General features: G+C 31.4%; 1 protein-coding gene across 2 annotated transcripts; it reads left to right on the forward strand.

Moving 5' to 3' along the window:
* Nucleotides 1–294: 294 nt before the first annotated feature.
* LOC129910759 (uncharacterized) lies at nucleotides 295–18,710 on the forward strand. Of its 2 annotated transcripts, none has more exons than XM_055988266.1 (7): nucleotides 295–819; nucleotides 11,756–12,447; nucleotides 15,840–15,963; nucleotides 16,053–16,193; nucleotides 16,279–16,976; nucleotides 17,046–17,442; nucleotides 17,510–18,710. In XM_055988266.1, exons 2-7 carry the CDS (start codon nucleotides 12,387–12,389, stop codon nucleotides 18,687–18,689), a joined length of 2,601 nt encoding a protein of 866 aa, XP_055844241.1. In that variant the 5' UTR covers nucleotides 295–819; nucleotides 11,756–12,386; the 3' UTR covers nucleotides 18,690–18,710. The 2 variants fall into 2 exon arrangements, with proteins under 2 accessions (XP_055844241.1, XP_055844242.1); XM_055988267.1 differs by having other exon boundaries at nucleotides 295–602.
* Nucleotides 18,711–18,905: the final 195 nt, after the last annotated feature.

Here is an 18,905-nt window from a genome sequence, read left to right on the forward strand (position 1 = left end):
ACATCCAAAGTCTTTTATCGCAGCTTATTTATGAATTTTTTTTTATTGTTTCAAATTATTTTTCTTTACATTTTATGTTTACCTACCTATTATTGTTTTTATTGCAAGATACCAAAGTAAAACAAAAAACAAAAAAAGAAAAAGATAGGTATCGTCATTTTGATAGCAAAGTATGAGCTTATTGTATAGCCACATTGCATGCTCCAGCTCCCCCACTCTCAGAGTTGTCTATACAAGTGTCTACCTATTGAAGCCGGAGCTCAAGCAATATGAATTCATCATGGAGTTTCCACTTTCATCAAGTCAGTAACTCCGTGGCTCCCGTTCAATTCGCTCTTGGTTTTCGATATTAAGTCCATATCGCTATGGTACCTTAAATTATTGTCTTGTCTTGACACTACCAAAGCAAGCCATTCAACTTTGGTCCGAGAGTGCATCTTTTGATTAAAACTTCAATTAAATTCCTTCTGCTCTTATTAAAGTTTGCCAAAAGTGTTGTTGTATTCTGTTTTATTTGTTCGTCTCTTTTCGTTATGTTGAATGGTTTTTTGTTGCGCGGCGGCGTTAACTTTCCGTGTATAGAAAACAATATCTTAATAAAGGTATCTGTATCTACTTTTTGTATTTTGTTTTCAAAGTAGCTAAGTACTTTTGTTCGTATTGTGTGTTGACACGAAACAAGATTTCGAAATTAAGTAAAAGATACTCATCGCGCGAAAGTCAACCACCACCAAACCAAGGCCTGTGGACAAGAGAGATATAGTTTGGTCAGTCAAAACGGCCTAAAAGAATCATGAAGAGATTTCCTTTTAACTAAAGGTATCTATCTATCCAAGTTCATACTCATAGATATTGTGCAATTAGATTCAATTTGATGTTAAAAAGAAAATTATTTGAAAATGTATAAAATTTACAGTTTGTTTGAGTTGAATGTGGGGCAAGTGCATTATTTATAAGTGCGAAACAACGGTATGAGCACATAAACATATCGATGGTTAGTCAAACGATTTTCGCTTTAAAATTTATTTCAAAATGTGACAGTGCTAGTGTTGAGTGGAGCGGCAGGGGAAACGATAGAGGTGGTGCGGCTATGTGTTTCTAGCTGCTTTAAAGTTTTGTGTTGTGGGTTCATACAGTGCGGTTTGTTGGCTTATATCAATAGATGCAGAAATGCGTTCTTAAAATCTTTGTTTTGCTTTCAATGTTCAACTTAAATAAAATCTTATAGAGGAATGCTTTTATTCATAGATCCGAAATATTTGCAAACCTAATATTTGTTGGTGTGTAAAGGTATTAATTTTCTTTAATCGTTTTACGAAAACATTCAGAACAAAATTCAAAAAAATACCTTAGCCGATAGGTACTGACAAAATGGCAAGATCTCCCTTTTTTTGTAAACTGATCGATTGTGTGAATTTGAATATGAACTATTACTCGTAATTTGTCGTATCTGTTTGTCGTATTAACCTTTTCTACAGCAAAAAAGGAGCTACCACATTAAAAAAAAAAATAGAAATGATATGACACAAATCTCAAATTTTTTATTTTTTTTTTTAATAACAATGCTAAATTTTAAGATATCACGGAAAGTATCCAATAGTTTTGAAGACCTTTAATTCAGTGAGTCAACTATTTCGGGTTTTTTTTGAGGTCATGTAGGGTCAATGTGGGTAAATGTAAACAATTTCATGTCTTTTTTTTCTTTTGACTATAGATTTTAATATGGTTTTACGGAACAACTTTACAGGTATCTTCAAATGCAAATATGAATTGAAGGCAATTCTTTTTTATAAATATAAACAAATTTTTACCAAATTGTTTAAATTGCTGTCAAATATGGCATGTTTACAAATGTTTGTGTTTTTTTACAAATTCGTGGTAAATGTAAACAGTGGTTTAAAATTTAGAATTTCCTCTTTATCATATTATGGATAACGACTTGAAAAACTTTCAAGAAGGTATTTGACAAAAACTTCTTCAAATTTCAATAAAAGTTTTTGTTTTCTTCCTTTGTTTCTTTATATATGTAGGCACCCAATACGCATCCTGAGCAGCTCTGAACGTCATATTTTTTTTTTTGTTTACGTCAAAGAACCAATTTTGCAACATCATCCACTGAAAGTGATGCATAGGCTGCTTTAAAATGTGACTCCGTGGCACTTTAGCAATAGTAATTGACTAAAAATACTTTATTTTTATTAAATCCAATATTTTCAGCAAAAATATATGTTTATATTTACCCCCAGAATACGTTGTTTATATTTTCCCATTATGAAAATGACATGAAAATCGACATAAATGTCCTGTATTATAAAATTTGTTTGTTTCACATAGAATCTACATTAAAATTCAAAACTAAAAAGTATTTGCAAATTATACTGACTTAATTGAATCTGCAAAAATATTTAATATTTCTGAAAGACTAACGTTATCTTTTACAAAAAATACGCTCGTCGAATGAATTCTCTCAATGAATTCAGCAATGAGTTTGACGTATAAGTTAAAAGATACATGCGTCCGCGATTTGTACTTATGTATATGTATGCGTCAAAGAGATTTAACTGAAGCTTGTTATGAGCCATGTTCTCATTTACCCCTGTTTACAATTACCCACATTGACCCTATCTCAGAATGCACTTAATTTTTAGACTTATGTATTTCAAATTTGCTGGTTCTTAGACTTAATCCAAATATAGAAGATCTTGCAATTGTTTTTTACATTTACTTTTTTGAATCGTTATTAACCGTAACTGTCATTAACTGTCAACAACAACAAAAAATTTTAAATCAAAAGAGAAATGTCAAATTTGAGTCTTTGACTCAAGAGGCATCGTGTAATAGTACGCGTTTCACAGAATGATTATCAAAAGCACAGTACACATAAAAAGGTAATATATTCCGAACTGACATTGGTCGCCAGATTGTCAAAACATGACACTTTGGCGACCAATGTCAGCTACCGAATTCTTAATTGTTTAAAATACTGACGAAAAACGCACAAAAACCGATAAACCACACACACCACTAATTTTTAAACAATTATTTACCATTTTCCGCGATGAAACACGAAGAAAATTTGTTTTTTTCAATTTATAATATTTTTAAATGACATTTTATAAATTAAAACAAAAACAAATTTCCTGTTTACTGCGATTGAAATATAAAAATTAAAGGCCGACCTGACAGATTGGTGCCCATTTTTGACAAACAAATTTTGACAACGTTCGGAATATATTACCTTATTATGTGTACTGTGGTGACTCTATAGTTTCCCTCTAAATAAATAACTCATTGAATACTGAAAAAAGTTGTTTTTTTTTGCTGACCAATAGTCCAAACGGAATATGTTGAAATGCCAGCAAAAAAACTTTTAGAATTTGTTAGCTTGTTCATCATGAATATTTGCTATTTTCGATTAAATTGTAGTTAGTTTTTGTGAAATTTCAAAAAACTCTGCTTTGATTTAGTATTTTGTTTCCCCTGCACGCACAATTTTTTTTAAGTCCTTCACTGGTCTTTTGTCATATTCCGTTTGGACCATTACTTTTGGGATACCCTAACCCTGTATAAATACACTGCGCGTCACAATAATAGAAGCAGACATTTTATTATAAAAGCGATTTGCGCTTTGGTCAGGTAGGTTTTTGTTTTTCAAATATTTGTGCATTAAGCAAGAAAAAGGAAAAACAAATAAATACAAATATTTATACGTTCCTATTTGCGTCTTCAACATGAATGAAAATAGAATAAGAAGACTATACTTATCTGATAAAATAAAAATGTATTTTATATATGACAAATATATGGCAAAATTAATTTGAAGCTATTGGTATAACACTCGCCTTTTACTACGTTTTTTTTAATTATAGCTAAACATATGTTTTTTTAAAACAGTTCTTTAAATTTAAAACTAGACAATACCTTTTTTGTAAAAAGAAGTCTATAAGAGGATTTTACTTTTCTATCTCGAAATATGTTTTCTGGAATAAAAGATCACACAGACTTTGTCTAATTAGAACAACAATATCTCTCACTGGTAGAAAGTACTGGAAATTAAAAAAGTTTTTATAATAAGCCAAAATTTAGACGACTGCCTTAAAAATTAGAATGGTGTAAACTAGAGTAATTTTAAATATTTTAAAATAGGCTGACTATAAAAGAAGACAAAAAATATAGGTAATTTTTGTTCGGTAAAGACAATATTTCGCCGATATAGAAACTTGAAGCCACATTCAAAACAAATAGAACTCAAGGTTTTGACAAAACGTTTTTAGAGGATTAATACCTATATTGTTTTTACTCAATACTTTTCTTTTATTATCATGGTTTTTGGTTCCTATCAATCAAATTTATGAATCAATAACCGGTAACAAAAAATTGAGTACCATTTGAGAGATGTAAACTATTCTTTAACTGTTTTATCACATGTTATAACTACAAACCTACTTTCAGTAAATTTTGTTGGTAGTGTATCTAATCAAAACAACCAGAGTGTACAAACATTGTGTATAATAAATGAAGTATGTGGGTCAATACTTTGAGTTCTTTTGGTTGATTTTTTATTTTTTTCCGTTGAAGTAACTGACTAACTCTGAATGAAAGTGGAAATACGAAATTATTATGAAATAATGCGTTTATTGACTGCTGATCAAAATATATATCAACAAAATGTTTCCTGACTTCTGTTTTTGAAGTGCCTACAAACAAAATAGGTAAAAGCCTTGACAACTAAAAACCTTATATTCAATGGTTTGGTTAACATACCCATACACATACATAATTTTGCATTTTTTTCATTTTGAATATAAAAAGGAACAATAATGATTCGCTTGAAAAGCAATGGATAGTAGAAGTGCGCAAATTGTATAAATGGCTAACACTAATATTAAAATTGCGGTTCGTGGTTTTATGTTTGTACCTACTTCTACCATTATTGATGTCTAGTAAAAGTTAGTGAAGCATTGTTCCATGATGGAGTTTCATATTGTAATTTAACAGCAAATTCATGATTTTTTTTTTTAGTTTTTAGTTTCAACCGGAAATGTTAGTAAGAGGTGAATTGATGGTGGGAATCAGGTGAACCGAATCCGTTGACATTATTGGATCTTTGAATCGGGGTCATGAATATTTTTGGGAGAAAGATATTAGAACACAAAATTACGAGAGTTTTTGGCTAGAAACATTTTTGGTCAAAGTTTTCCTATTTTTATTTTCCCCAGCGCCTTTAAATTTGTAAATGCTATTAAACCAACTTAATGAAGTTGGCTGCGAGTCAGTAGAACGTGGACGTCAAATAAACATACAAAAAGCGCTTATGAAACTACATAGTACAAGTGGATTACGCTTCGTTTGTCAAAGCGGAATGATCATTTTAACCTTTTAGATTTCTTCTGGTAGTTATGATGACTAGATGATTAGACGAATATGTTGTTATACTCGTTGATTTTTTTGTGTGTCACTACTAAAAAAAACTTAAAACATTTTTATTTTTATTGCAAGATATTGTTAACAGGAGAGACGTTATTGTTAAGAATTTGCAGTACTCTTTAACTTCGTACATTAATTTATTTTTGGATAGGTACCTACTTTGTTTACTTCAACTTATAATGAATATTATAAATTGAAATAAAAAAGTGATTAAACACATTCTAAAATATGAATATTATTCTAAATGAATAATGTATTACCGGCTACTTAAAATTATTGTCTGATGTTTTTTTTTACTGGTGATTTAAAAGATTTAATTTCTTCCTATTATTGTTTTAAAAATTATAATCACGTCTGTCATGTCCAAGAATAGAAGTTTTTATAACCCATGATTTTTGTTTATTTTAAATCTGAAATCCTTTTAAGGATGAGTTTCTTTGAAAATATAAACAAATTCTATTATTTTTTAATAGTTTAAATAGAATTAAATTTAAAAATAAAAGATACGTTACATGGTTAACCTTGAAAAAAATGTATGATAGTAAATTTATCGTGCATATTAATTCTATTCCGGGCCCGTTCAAGAACAAACGAATTCAGTCACATTTATTCAAATATACATATTGGAACAAACTAGATACAAGAATTAAAAGATAAATTATTTATTATTTCTATCTTCGTGACCTTTGTTGAATAAAATACAAATTTTGTATTTTTTTTCAATCAAAATCGTTGTAGCCCTTTTTTAGAAAAAAACAACCTTCTTCATTTTGGGCTTATTGCAAGTACTAGCGTTAATTTTGGTCTAAGAAAATTTCAATTTCCTCACTAAAATTCTTAACTAAGAAGTTTGAAGTAATTCCCTTAACTAGTTTAGGCTCGATATAGAGAGAAACAGAATAATTGCAAGACCAACTTTTTTTTTGTATTATCTACAATCGTCATGTCTGATTGTTATCTCGAGTTCGTTTTTTTTTCCGAATCCTAAATTTGCCCTAAACTAGTTATTTTTCAAATAAAAACACATTTGAATAGACCAGTGCCGAAAACTTATGATAGGATTTTTGATACTTCGAAGTTCATTCACTTTTATGTCTCATGTCTCTTAAATTAATGAATAATGATGCAAGGAAATGTGTGCAATATTGTCACTTAAGATCACAACATTGGATGTTTGCAACGAGAGGCTTGACTTTTACAAACGCCTTAAAAAACATCTCAAAAGATGAATGGACCAAAGGGTTATGAGGGCGGTCACTGGGTTTGGAACTCCGAGCTAGAAATACTCCTAGAAAATACATCCTAATAGTACAAGATCCTGCCATACTTCGACCTTCTCTCATCTAAACTAACTAAACAATGCATACAAGGGTTACCACTCTATACTCTAGCAGGAGTCAGGGTTGCCATTTGTTGAGAAAAATTATTTTTTGTATCCATATTATATCGAGCACTTATTATACTCAAATAAAATCAAAAGCAATAGGTAGCGTTATGTCAGCTTCCTTTTAACTTATTATATCTTTCGCTCTGTCTAAATTACTTTTAATAAGTCTTAAGAATATAATTGTACCATTTTATTTGTTACATAACATTAAATGGACCAACTTGTTTTTTTTACTGTCAGATAATAATCTTTGCCAATTAGATTCAATAACAAAGTGATTTGTGTGAAAGTAAAATCGGCTTACAATATATTTCAACGTCTAAGAAGTCGTGTAGGTCTAACTATACCAATATTTTCAATGTCATCATGCAAGAACTTTAGCTAAGAAGAATTAGTTGAATTGATTAACAATGAACATTTAAGGAGGTGAACAAGTTTTGAACATTTGAGTCAAGGTAGATAATCAAGTTCTTTAAGAACTTGAATTTAATTAAATGGCTAAATAATAAATACTAAAACTTCGAGGTTATTTACATTTTTTAACTATTTATTCATTATTATATACCTATATTTACAATAAAAAAGAATAAATCTAAGTTGTTAACCACGAATGGTTCTTAGAGCCAAAAAAAGTAATAATTAAAATTTTGTTTCAAACTAGAATTTTAATCTGCGACTTTGAAATATTATTCAAAATGCAAACAAATTAAAAATAATTTACATAATTGAATATTAAGAAGAGATTTTAAGGAGATACTATAGATAATATTACCTCTTCTTGAATATTCTTTTAATACTCAACAACTGCATTTCATTTGTTTATAACATAAATCAAAATGATATATCTTAACAAAATTCTTTGTGGTTATTTTATTTTTGATTTCTTCGAGCTTCTTATTTAAACAATTTTTATAAACCAAGTTTAATAGTGACTCTAAGTACTACGAACTAGTAGTCTTTTTCTTCAACATTTCTTCTTCATTTTCATTCATCATAATTCATAACTCTTCAAATTTCCCCAAAAAAATTAAACGTATTTAAATTTAACCAAATTTTACAGTGACGGAACCAATTGTAGTATGGTAAAGGTCAGTACCAGTTTGTAAACTTTTTTTGAATTTCCCTATTTAAATTATGTCAGTGGCTGAAGGTTGACCATAACATTAAGATTTTTATTAAAGAAGTAAACCTTGAGTTATTGTTTTGTTTTTTTTTTTTTTTATTAATTAAAAATGTATTTTTGGAAGATTTTTTTTTTAATAATCCCATTTCATTGAAGTCTATTATTCTGTCCATAACAAGGATTAAGAAAATATTTACAGAAAGAAGAAAGAAAAGTGGTAAACATTTTTAAGTAAACTATTGAGTTGTATTTAATGATGTTTACACTGTACATTGAAATATGTTTGAAGTTTACCTGCATACCTATCAAACAATAATTTGAGTGGTGGAAGCAACTCGTTGTCTGGTATCTGGTTCAGTCAATAAATATTTGGATATGCTACATACATTATGTTATGTGTTTACCTTTTACTTTCGGTCCACGCAAGTGGAAGAAGTTTTATTTTTTGAAGTTCTTGAAAGAACTCCTTAAATATAAACTTGTCTTCGTACTATAATGATCAGGGTCGGACTGGGGCAAAGGGGCCCGGGTGGCAAAGTGATAAAAGGGGCGCGCCCCGTCGCTGCTTCCTCCACGGAACTAAAAAAAAAAAGTTACTTGCAAGTTAGTACAAGCAAGACCCGAGGACAAGTACGGTACGCGAAAAACCCTTAAATTTGTATCTGCATATTCTGTTTCTGTTGATACAAGTCTATAAGATAGATATCTTAGGTGAAACTAAGGAAACGGAGTGCACATCATAGGTATCTGTTTTTTTCGTTGTTTATTTCTTACATCCTGTTTCTTCCCTAAATACAATCTAGCGTGTGGCCCTGGCATAAGTACGTGGGGGGCCCGGGGCACTGCCCCGGTACAAGGGTATGCACAATTGTACACCCCTGGGGCCCCAAACCTTTTCACTTCTTGTATGTTTATAAATATAACTTTCAAATAGTTAGAGCAAGGGCCTGCATTTGTTAAACAGGCCCCTTTTCTTTGTTTGAAGTTTGTATTTGTACTTGTTTTTTACATGTTCTTTATGTATTTTTATTTTGTAACTAAGGGGATAGCTGAGGGGCCGGGTGGCAATCGCCAAGTCAGTTATATTGCCAGTCCGACACTGAATGATTATTCGTGGTTGCTTTTGCATGTTTTGCTAGCATCTTTTACAAAAGAATAATAGTAAAAACAAAAGGAACAGGCTTAATAAAAAATGCTTATAAATCAATAAATGAGGCGATATCTTCTACCATATTTCGACTAGAGCAAATGAAATATTTTCCCATGAAAATGTAAAATTTTAAATGAATTAATTTTCACTTCATTTTGATGAAATGAAAAAAAAAATGTACCCAATAAAGTACTGGTAAATTTAGTCCAGATGAGTTTGAAATTATCTCATTTCAAATTTGAAAGTTGTATTGGAAATTCTCATTTGTCCTAGTTGAAAAAGACTATTTATTGATCAATATAAGCTAGTTTGTGAAGTTCGTTTTCAGAAATTATGCCATATTGCCAGTTTAAACTCATTTGTTTGTAAAAAAAATTATAAGAATCAAATAATCTAATGAAAAAAAAAAAAAAAAACATATTTATCCATGAAAAAATGGTGTTTTTTGAGAAAGTGGGAAATTTTACGATATGCACTAAAAAACACCCTTGTACAATCTTGGAATAATTGCTAATAGGCTTGGATATTTTATAACTTATGTCGAAAATCTAAAAAAAAGATTTTTCTAATATAAACTTTTGAGGTAAGTTATAGAATGGCAAAGGGAAGGTATTGAGCAAAAAAAAAAAAATTCTATTAGCATTCATTTCACCTTATTTGACTGTTTTATGTCGTTTTCGATTGGCTTCTCAGAATAAAAATTCTCTTCTTGATTTCAAAGCAGAATTCACTCAAAATCACTAATATTTGAATAATTAAACATCAAACCAAATTTCCTAGTAGAAAAGCAAAAAGTTTTTATTTGATTATTTACCAATACGGATATAAAATTTTAGAATTGAGTGGAAGCGATTCAGACTGTTTTATTGGATTTCAGAATGAGTGAATTCTGAATTTCTGAGTGAAACCAATCGAAAACGACATTAATGTCCTACAGTTTTCAAAATTGATTTTTCTGAAAAAAAAAAAAAAAAAATGAAATGAAATGAAAAATTGATTTTTTTTTAAATTCAAATATCGTCGGTCTCATGAGAAAACCTCGTAACTCCCAAAATCAAAATTTTACAGGAGAGACGAAAGAGTAAACAAACAACAGAGTAATTGGGAAGAAACGCGCTGTGCAAAATTTGAATTCAAGTCTATTTTGAGTTTTCGGAATGACCCCAAATTTTCTGGGTTGCTCCGCTGACATATTTTAAAGAATGGCATTCAAAAGTCATTTTTGAAAAAAAGTGGAGTTACGAGGTTTTCTCATGAGACGACGATATGTATGATTTTTTGATTTTTTTTTTTAATTTCAATAATTAAAGTTAATTAAACGTTTTTGTACAAAAATGTTCATTGAAACTAGTCTTGTCGTTTACGAGAAAGTCTTGACAAGAACCTTTAACCTTTTCCAAAAATTTATATTTGTTTGAAAAAACAACGATTAACAGATTTTGAATCGTTTTCGGTGATGCAGTAAAAGACGTTTGTTTTGGTTCTAAAAACATTTCAATTTCAGCAGGTGGCCATGGCACAGAGGAATAGATAGATGACTTTAGAGCCAGACATCGTGGGTTCAAACCCAGCGGTCGGCTCAGAAGTTTTTTCTAAATCGCCAGCTTAACTGAAGCCACCTGTGCGATAACATGAGACAATTTTCAACTATGTCTCCTCCTCTGTGCCACGTAGTTCAGTGTTGTATGTTCTTCTATCGTTCTTTCTCTCTTTGTCTTTCTGTGTTGTATTAATGTCTTGTGTTGTATCAGCAAAATGGACCTAGATTCCGAAGCTGCAGTGTTTCTAGTCCGGAGATTTATCTTCAGATTAGTTTAATATGTAATGTAATGTAATTTCAATTTCAAATTCAAAAATTGGTCTTATTTATGTTAGTTCATACATTTTGGCTAAAAATGTTAAGTGTTATATTAAAATAGGTTTACCATGTTCTTAATCTTAATATATCATTTTTGTAATTATTATGTTTTTGTTAACATGATATAAGATTGGTTGGCATTATAAGATTGTCCAACTTAGACGAATTTAAAAGCAGTGACATTTGAAATGCTTAAAAATGGACTTTTAATTTGATAGGGTTGCCAATTACAATCTTCCATATTAAAAAGGGGTAATTTGAGACATTTAGCTCTGAAATAAGAATCGTATCTGATTGTCATGTTTCATCAATAATATGCAATCTTTGTAATAATTTTTTAACGAAAAACGTAACTTATTGGTTGGTTCTAGAAACAAATTGTTAGTATTTAAGCTCTGCTTTGATTTTTTTGGATCAATGGTAAGCTTCTGCAAACGAACTTTCTTATCTTTGTATAAAGTATCTATCAATCAATAAATTCAGCTTAAATATTTTTGTTAACCTTCCTTAACTCCATTTATCATTCAATTAATCAAACATTATTAAAATTTATCAAGTAAATAAGCATTCAAGATATTTTTTCTCTGCCCAAAGCCTATACGTACACGATATTATTACAGCCTAAAGTAAAATATTTTGTAACAGTTTTATTCACATAAATGTTTATGACTAGTCATGTACCAGGTAGTAATAATTAGTTTTACCAAATAAGTACATATTTTTTTTATATATTTTTGAATGCATTTCCTCTCATAAAATTATTATACAAAATTAAATTGTATTTTTTTTTTCTTGTTATTTCCATTTCAGACCTACATCAAACTTGCTACAACCAAACAAGTTTGAGTGCATACTCCTAAGCAAGTGAAAGCCAACCAAGTTCGGCAGTTTAACCGCCAAATAGTCAAACAGCCAAACCACCAATACTTGCGCCGGCGCGGCGCAACAGCCGTTCAGTGTGAAAGTGACACTTTCATTTTTCAAGTACCTACCGCATCAATCGGATCGCTAGCGCTGTTTGTTTACATTTTTTTTTTAAACGTTACAAAACTCACGCAAAAGATGAATCAACTAATATCAATAATTGTGTATCTTCTTCATTAAATTGAATCAGTGGTAGTGTTAAGTATTTGTCAGATAACTCACCGGGTGATAACTGAATTTAAAGACTGAAAAGTGTTTTTTTTTTTTTCTTATTTGTCTGTGCAATTAACACAACCAATCTATTTTTTTTGTCGTTTTATTTTGTTTTGATTTTTGAAAATGAAAGTGAATTATGTAATATTTCCGAATGCCAACAGCTGATACACTCGGGCGTATACGTATTATTTATTCGGTGCGAAATAAAATTGCATTAGATCGTACTGAAATTGAATATACAAACAAAATATGTACATAATTTTATTCATATAAAATACAAACTATACTCATTGGTTCAAAGATGCACGGAACAATAATCGTGGTGTTGATCGCGTGCGTTGTGGTACAAACACTAACAGCAGGTAAGTGGGTGGAAATAGAAATAATTTTACAAAAAATCGTTGGGGAAAAATATCCGTATTTAGCGGAAATTATGTTTGTTGCTCAATGGGAAAATATTTAGTTTCGCTAAAAAAATTCAAGTTATTACGAATTTCAATTCGTTAATTTAACGCTAACATGATTCATACTTTTAATTCAAATTATTGTTATAAAAAATAGGTTTTCCCCTTTTAAAAGGCCATTTTAAGTAGCTTTTAACATTAATTTAAAAATATATTAAATTAGAAAAAAAAACCGAAACCATTTTGCTGATTTGAAACATAAATGCTGCTAAAGTTCTCTTCGATACATGCTGTGATAAAATTTAAAATTATTGCGAAAAATAAAATTGTTATGGACAGTAAGATGAATCTCATCTATTAAGGGGAATGAAAATGTAAAGTTTGTGTCTGTTATGAGTATGTAGATAGTAACAGACGTTTAAAAAATGTTTGGAATGTAAGGAGTACCTGTGTCAAAATTTAATGGTAAGATTAAGGTACATAATTTTCTTATGCTTGTTCAAATTTGGGATTGAAACAAAAACATTTTTTAGATTTAACTCTGTATGAAAATATGTTTACTTGCTCTATAGGTACGGTGACCATCCGTCCCGGTTTACCCGGGAATGTCCCGTATTTCTATAGCTTGTCCCGGGTTTTTATTTAAGAAACCCGGAACGTATAAGTGTCCCGTATTTTGTAATTTGTCCCGTGATTGTATCGTATTTCCACATTTTCTGATTTTTGTATTCAAAATTTTAAATACTTTGTACGGAAAACAAGAAAACAGTGGTTGGAAAATAAAAGTTTTTCTAATTTTTCGAATAAAAGCATTAGTTTTTAAAAATTTGTCGTCAATTGTTTAGTTTGAGCTTGTCTTTGTCAGAAAAAAGTTCTTTCGAATAGTGAACCCAGCTAAATTTCAAAACTTTTAGGGACATATTAAAAGTTGATTTAAATGTTACAAAATTCATCTTTTAAAACAAAATTAAAATGTTAAAAAATAGCTCTCATAATTTTGCTTAAAAAAGTAGTTTTTTTTTAGAAGTTATTAACAGTAGTTAGGTACCTAATAAAAACCGTTTTCTTTATTTCTGGATCCCTTTGGAAACGACTTAAAGGTTTTCAACGTCCTATAAAATCGTTTAAGAAATCTTGATATCAAAATTAGGAAAAATTATGAAAACTCATTTTATTATTATTTTTTTTTTTTGAAAAACCAATTTTTTCAAAACGATATCCAACGAATTTTGTATCTGTCCCGGATTTCGCTCCTAGAAATATGGTCACCGTATCTATAGGGCAAGTATTGGTTTCGTGTAGAAAAAAAAATCGAGGTTTTAATCAAAACCAACATAACGATTATGGAGAAGATCAAAAAAGTGGTTTTCGTCATGCCGTCCGTCGGTCGGTCTGTGCGTCTGTGCGTCCATCTGTACATCGAGCTATGGCCTAAACGGATGGATGGATTTGCTTGAAACTTGGTATAGATGATTTATGGGTAATTTCCTTGGTCCGTTTTTTTTATTTTTTTAATATGTCCTTTTTAACGCATATCTCCCATATACCATTTTTGAGGTATTGCAATTTTCTCGAAAACGGCTCTAAAGATTTTGATTAAATTTGGTGTACGTAATACTCTTATTGATTCTAACAAAACTGCGTTTTTAGTTTTTCTCAAAAAAAACCCGGAACGGAAATATGGCGTTTCCGTTTTTGACATATTGACATATTTTTAAGGTTCGTATATTTCATCAAAGCATAAGCCAATTTTAATCAAAATTTACAGACATGTATTTCATATCATTTTGAAGTGTGAAATGTAAAAAAAAATATTTAAATAGTTTTAGAAAAAAAAAATAAAAAAATATAATTTTTTATATTTTTTCGAAACTTAGGGGGGGGGAAATCCCTCTGGACGACTGCTTTTTCAATAATTTTGTTTGGAAAACCGAAAGCATTTATTGAAATTTGGAAAAGTATATGCTAATTTTGACATTATGAAGTATTGATACAATTTTTTTTAAGTAAAAAAAAAAACAAAATGGCGGCTTTTCAGCTCTTTAAAGTTGACGCCTCGCGTTTGCGCCGTGCAATGCCCTGGTCCAGAAAATTATTTATAATCCAAAAAGTAATTTTTTTCCAATTAAATATATTAATACGCATTGCATGAACCTAAATTTACTAAAAACAAGTGTAAAATTAAAATTAGAGACCAAAAAAACGAAAAAACACAATGTTTCTTTATAAACAAATTGTTAAAAAAAATATTTATTGTAAAAATTTTGTTGAACTTTTAGGTTCACGCAGTGGCCAGTTAGTTAACGAGTAATTTGCATTTTATTTCAAGTCGAAAGCTTCATTATTTTTTGAGTTACGTTGCACGGCGCGGAAAAAAACGCGTTTCGAGAAAAATGCGTTTAAAGTTTTCGTTTTCGTACTATGTTAGGCTCGGAGCGCATGGATTTCGGGACTATTTAGGAACTTATGAGACTTTATTTAAGGCTAAGACCACTGAAACTAGTTTCTTCGGTTGATAAATGAATTTATTAGGTGGAAAAAAATAATGCAAAAATAAAAAATTCCAGAGGGATTTCCCCCCTTAACAAAATCATAAATTTACACTATATATTTAAGATATCAATACTTTAAACTACAAGAGCCAAGTACGTGCGACCCAGTCGTGCATTTTATTTTTTATATTTTCTGTCATATTTTGGGCATTTTTTTTTTTCATCTTGAGGCAGAAAACCGCGAAGGACCGCGACTGACTAACAATGAACGAACGGCGGGGAGCATCGCTAAAAAAACCACAGAGCACCGCAAGTAACCGCGGAAAAAACTGCGAAGGCCCGCGAAAAAAAAACACTGAAAACCGCGACTGACCGCAAAAAAAAGACGGAACAGCTTTTTTTCGCGGTCCTTCACGGTTTTTCTCTGCGGCGGTCCACGGCTTTATCATTCGTTGGGTTCCGTGGTCTGGTTATTCAGAATATTCAGCGATGTTGCCACGGTCTTTCGCGATGATACGTGGACTTCTAAGACGGCAGTATTTAACAACAATACCTATTAATTTGTCACTTTTTTCATTTTCACAAAATTTGTGGAAAAAACTGCGGTGAACGCTGTTTTTTGCAAAGACGGTTTTTCCGCGGTGTTTCTTGTACTTTGACATATTTTTCGATGAATATTATATTGTTGCATTTTGCTATTGATTTGGAGACTTGGAAAATGTTCGTTTCGTTTGAGCAGCAAACTAGGCCTTAAACATAATTTGACTTGGGTATTATGGAGGTTCAAAACTTCTGCCTGTTTTCTGTTACCGTTTGTCGAATATTTATTTACAATTATTTTAATGGTTTGGTTTTTAGATTTCAACTTTAAATGGCGAACACCTCAAAAGGAAGCTTTAGATGAAATCAATGACAGAGAACTTTTAAAGGCTGTCCAAGATTCTGTCAAAGAATGGGAATTGAATCGAAAAACAAATCATAGGTTTGAAATGCAAAAATATAAAAATAAAAAAGATTAAAGTCTTCTTTATGTGCTTGTGATATATATTTTTTTTTTAATAAAATCTTTAGAAAGAAGAGAGCCGTAAAAAGGGTTTGTTACAATGATGTTGGCTGTTTTGATGATTCTGGGCCTTTTAGTTATTTGGAAATGCTACCAGCATCACCTGAAGAAATAAATACAAGTTTTTATTTCTATTCAACAAAAAATAGGTAAGACTGTTGTTTGTATCTGCTCCAAGTTGAAATTTGGTCTCAAGAGTTTTATATGTTAATTTTTCATATTTATCTTAACCAGGAGTGAACAACCTCTGATGGAAATTCCATTTGTCAATATGACATCAATGTTTGCCAAACAAAATCAAACCAGCCAAAATGTTACGACCGAAACAACAACACCACTTACGAAATCATCGTTTACACTAGACGATTTGCGTGGGCTTGACGAATTATCAATTCGCGTTATCGTCCACGGATTTGGATCAGCATGTCCTCATGTTTGGATCTACGAAATGAAAACAGCCCTAATGGCTGTTGAAGACTGCATTGTAATATGTGTTGACTGGGCTAGCGGCTCAACATTTCCGAATTACGTTAAAGCAGCTGCAAATACTCGACTTGTGGGCAAGCAAGTTGCCATGCTTATAAATAACCTTAAGGAGTATAATGGCTTGGACCTGGCCAAGACTCATTTAATTGGATTCAGCTTAGGTGCTCATGTCTCTGGATTTGCTGGAGCTGAGTTGCCTGGACTGAGTCGTATAACTGGATTGGATCCAGCTGGACCGCTTTTTGAAGCTCAACATCCAAAAGTGAGGTTGGATAGCACTGATGCAACCTTTGTCGATGTCATTCATTCAAATGGAGAGAATCTGATACTAGGTGGACTTGGATCTTGGCAGCCTATGGGTGATGTAGACTTTTATCCGAATGGAGGAAGAGTCCAAAACGGGTGCTCAAACTTATTTGTTGGAGCTGTGACCGATTTTATTTGGTGTAAGTATTTTTGATATCAAAAAAGTTAACGAATTATTTAACAGTTTATAAAAATTCATCTAATTTTAGCTCAAAATGTGGAAGATGAAGAAGGTCGTTCGCTTTGTAATCATCGAAGAGCTTACAAGTTTTTTATTGATTCTGTAGCACCAAGATGTCAATTTCCAGCATTTCCATGTAACAGCTATGACAATTTTCTAAGTGGAAATTGCTTCCCTTGTTCGAAATACGAAACGAATGCTACAAGTAATGGGGCAAAATGTGGCAATATGGGTTACTATGCCGATCGATCTACTGGACGTGGACAATTATACTTGGTTACTCGTGAAGAAGAGCCATTTTGTGCCCACCAATTTCAGATTCAAATTTTCAACTCATTTAACGACCTGCCTTTGAGAACAATTGGCCGCATAGAAGCTACTTTGGAGGGTGAGGGGGGTCTTAACGAGACTTTCCGTATATCAGAGTAAGCTTGATAAGTTTTTGAAAAATCGTGCAAGACCTAATACCTATTGGTTTTGTTTAATTTTCAGAAAAGAAGATACCGAATTTTTCGCAGGAGATATTGTTTCGAAAATAATAGTTCCTCATCCGGCTTTAGGCTTTCCAACAAGTCTCAGTCTTCAATACAAGTCGTACAGTGGTTGGTTATCCAAAGGATTACCACATTGGGATATTGACAAAATCGTTTTGACTGATAGTTTTGGAAGAAGTCATTCCTATTGCAAGCCTCAAGTTAAATTGACTTCAGGAACTCCAGTTCACTTTAAACTTGTTCCGGGAAATTGTGAAATTCCCAACGAAGAAGATTACGGCACATATATAACCGAAGATACAACAGAAAAGGTTTCAACTGAAGGACCTCATGATGGTGATGCTGTGGAAGCAATTAAGAGAAGGAAAGATGAGGTAATTCTCAAGGCTCTAACAGAAATAAATAGAACCGAAAAACTTAACGAAACAACAGAAGGTCCATGGCATTCAATATTTGAAGGAAATTCCTTAGATAAAGAAGCTACAGAAACAAGTCGAAGTTTGTCAGAAATTTTCGAGCCAATATTGAAGGATCCACGATCAGTTGTAAGTAGTGGCAGGAAAATGCAATCGGATGATGTTCTAGATGAAATTGTTGAACCACTTCTTCGGTCAACTACACCACGTCAACGGATTAAGACATCAACTGATGGTTCTAGATCGCATAAGGACCTGGTTGTAAATACCCCGGAAACCTTGACTGTACAACTTTTACCTTTCAAACTAAGTGAATTGCTTGAACGCGCAGAAAGATATGCAAGGGAAACACTTCTTCCACTTATATCGATTCAGGCACCAAAATTCTTTAATCTGGGCTTTAAAGAAGAGGAAGGAAGAGACGAACGTAAGCCAAGATATATTCCTCGAATTGAAGAAGAGAAATTCCGTCGTGAACTAAACACAACCCACGCAGTAAGAAAACAAAGTAGTCAAGTTTATAATCTAGTACCTGCTGAAACAGAAACTCATCGAAACATTTTTGACTTTATGCGTCCAATGCAGAACAAAGAATCAACGCAATCTTCCAATGAGGTATCATATTATGCCAATGACTTGACAGAATCAAGGGCTTTGAAGCCCCTCGATGAAGTTCGTGAGCTTGTGCATATAGATCTTCCAACATATAGACCTACAGTGAGAAAAACTTCCGATCGAAGAAGAAGCTTGCAAAGAAACTAGTATTTTTGATATACTATTATGGTAGATATTTTATTTATCAAACTTAAGAAGTTTTATTTCTTCATTTTGATTTTTGTCGAACAAAAAAAAAAAAAAAGAAAATGTTTTTCTAGTCTAGCAACAAGAGGAATGACGATGTTGCACTGATTTGTCTGTCCAAATTCTATTGAAAATAATGTATGGTCGTTATTAGTTAAGTGTTTAACTTAAAAATCG

The sequence above is a fragment of the Episyrphus balteatus genome, chromosome 2 (genome assembly GCF_945859705.1).
Source record: "Episyrphus balteatus chromosome 2, idEpiBalt1.1, whole genome shotgun sequence".
NCBI lineage: Eukaryota > Metazoa > Arthropoda > Insecta > Diptera > Syrphidae > Episyrphus > Episyrphus balteatus.

Excerpts from the sequence above, each read along its gene's own strand:
- LOC129910759 (XM_055988266.1), top strand. The coding sequence starts at position 12,387 with ATGCACGGAACAATAATCGTGGTGTTGATCGCGTGCGTTGTGGTACAA. Across the intron at positions 15,964-16,052 it reads AATCGAAAAACAAATCATAG|AAAGAAGAGAGCCGTAAAAA; the intron begins GTTTGAAATGCA and ends TAAAATCTTTAG. Across the intron at positions 17,443-17,509 it reads GAGACTTTCCGTATATCAGA|AAAAGAAGATACCGAATTTT; the intron begins GTAAGCTTGATA and ends TTTAATTTTCAG.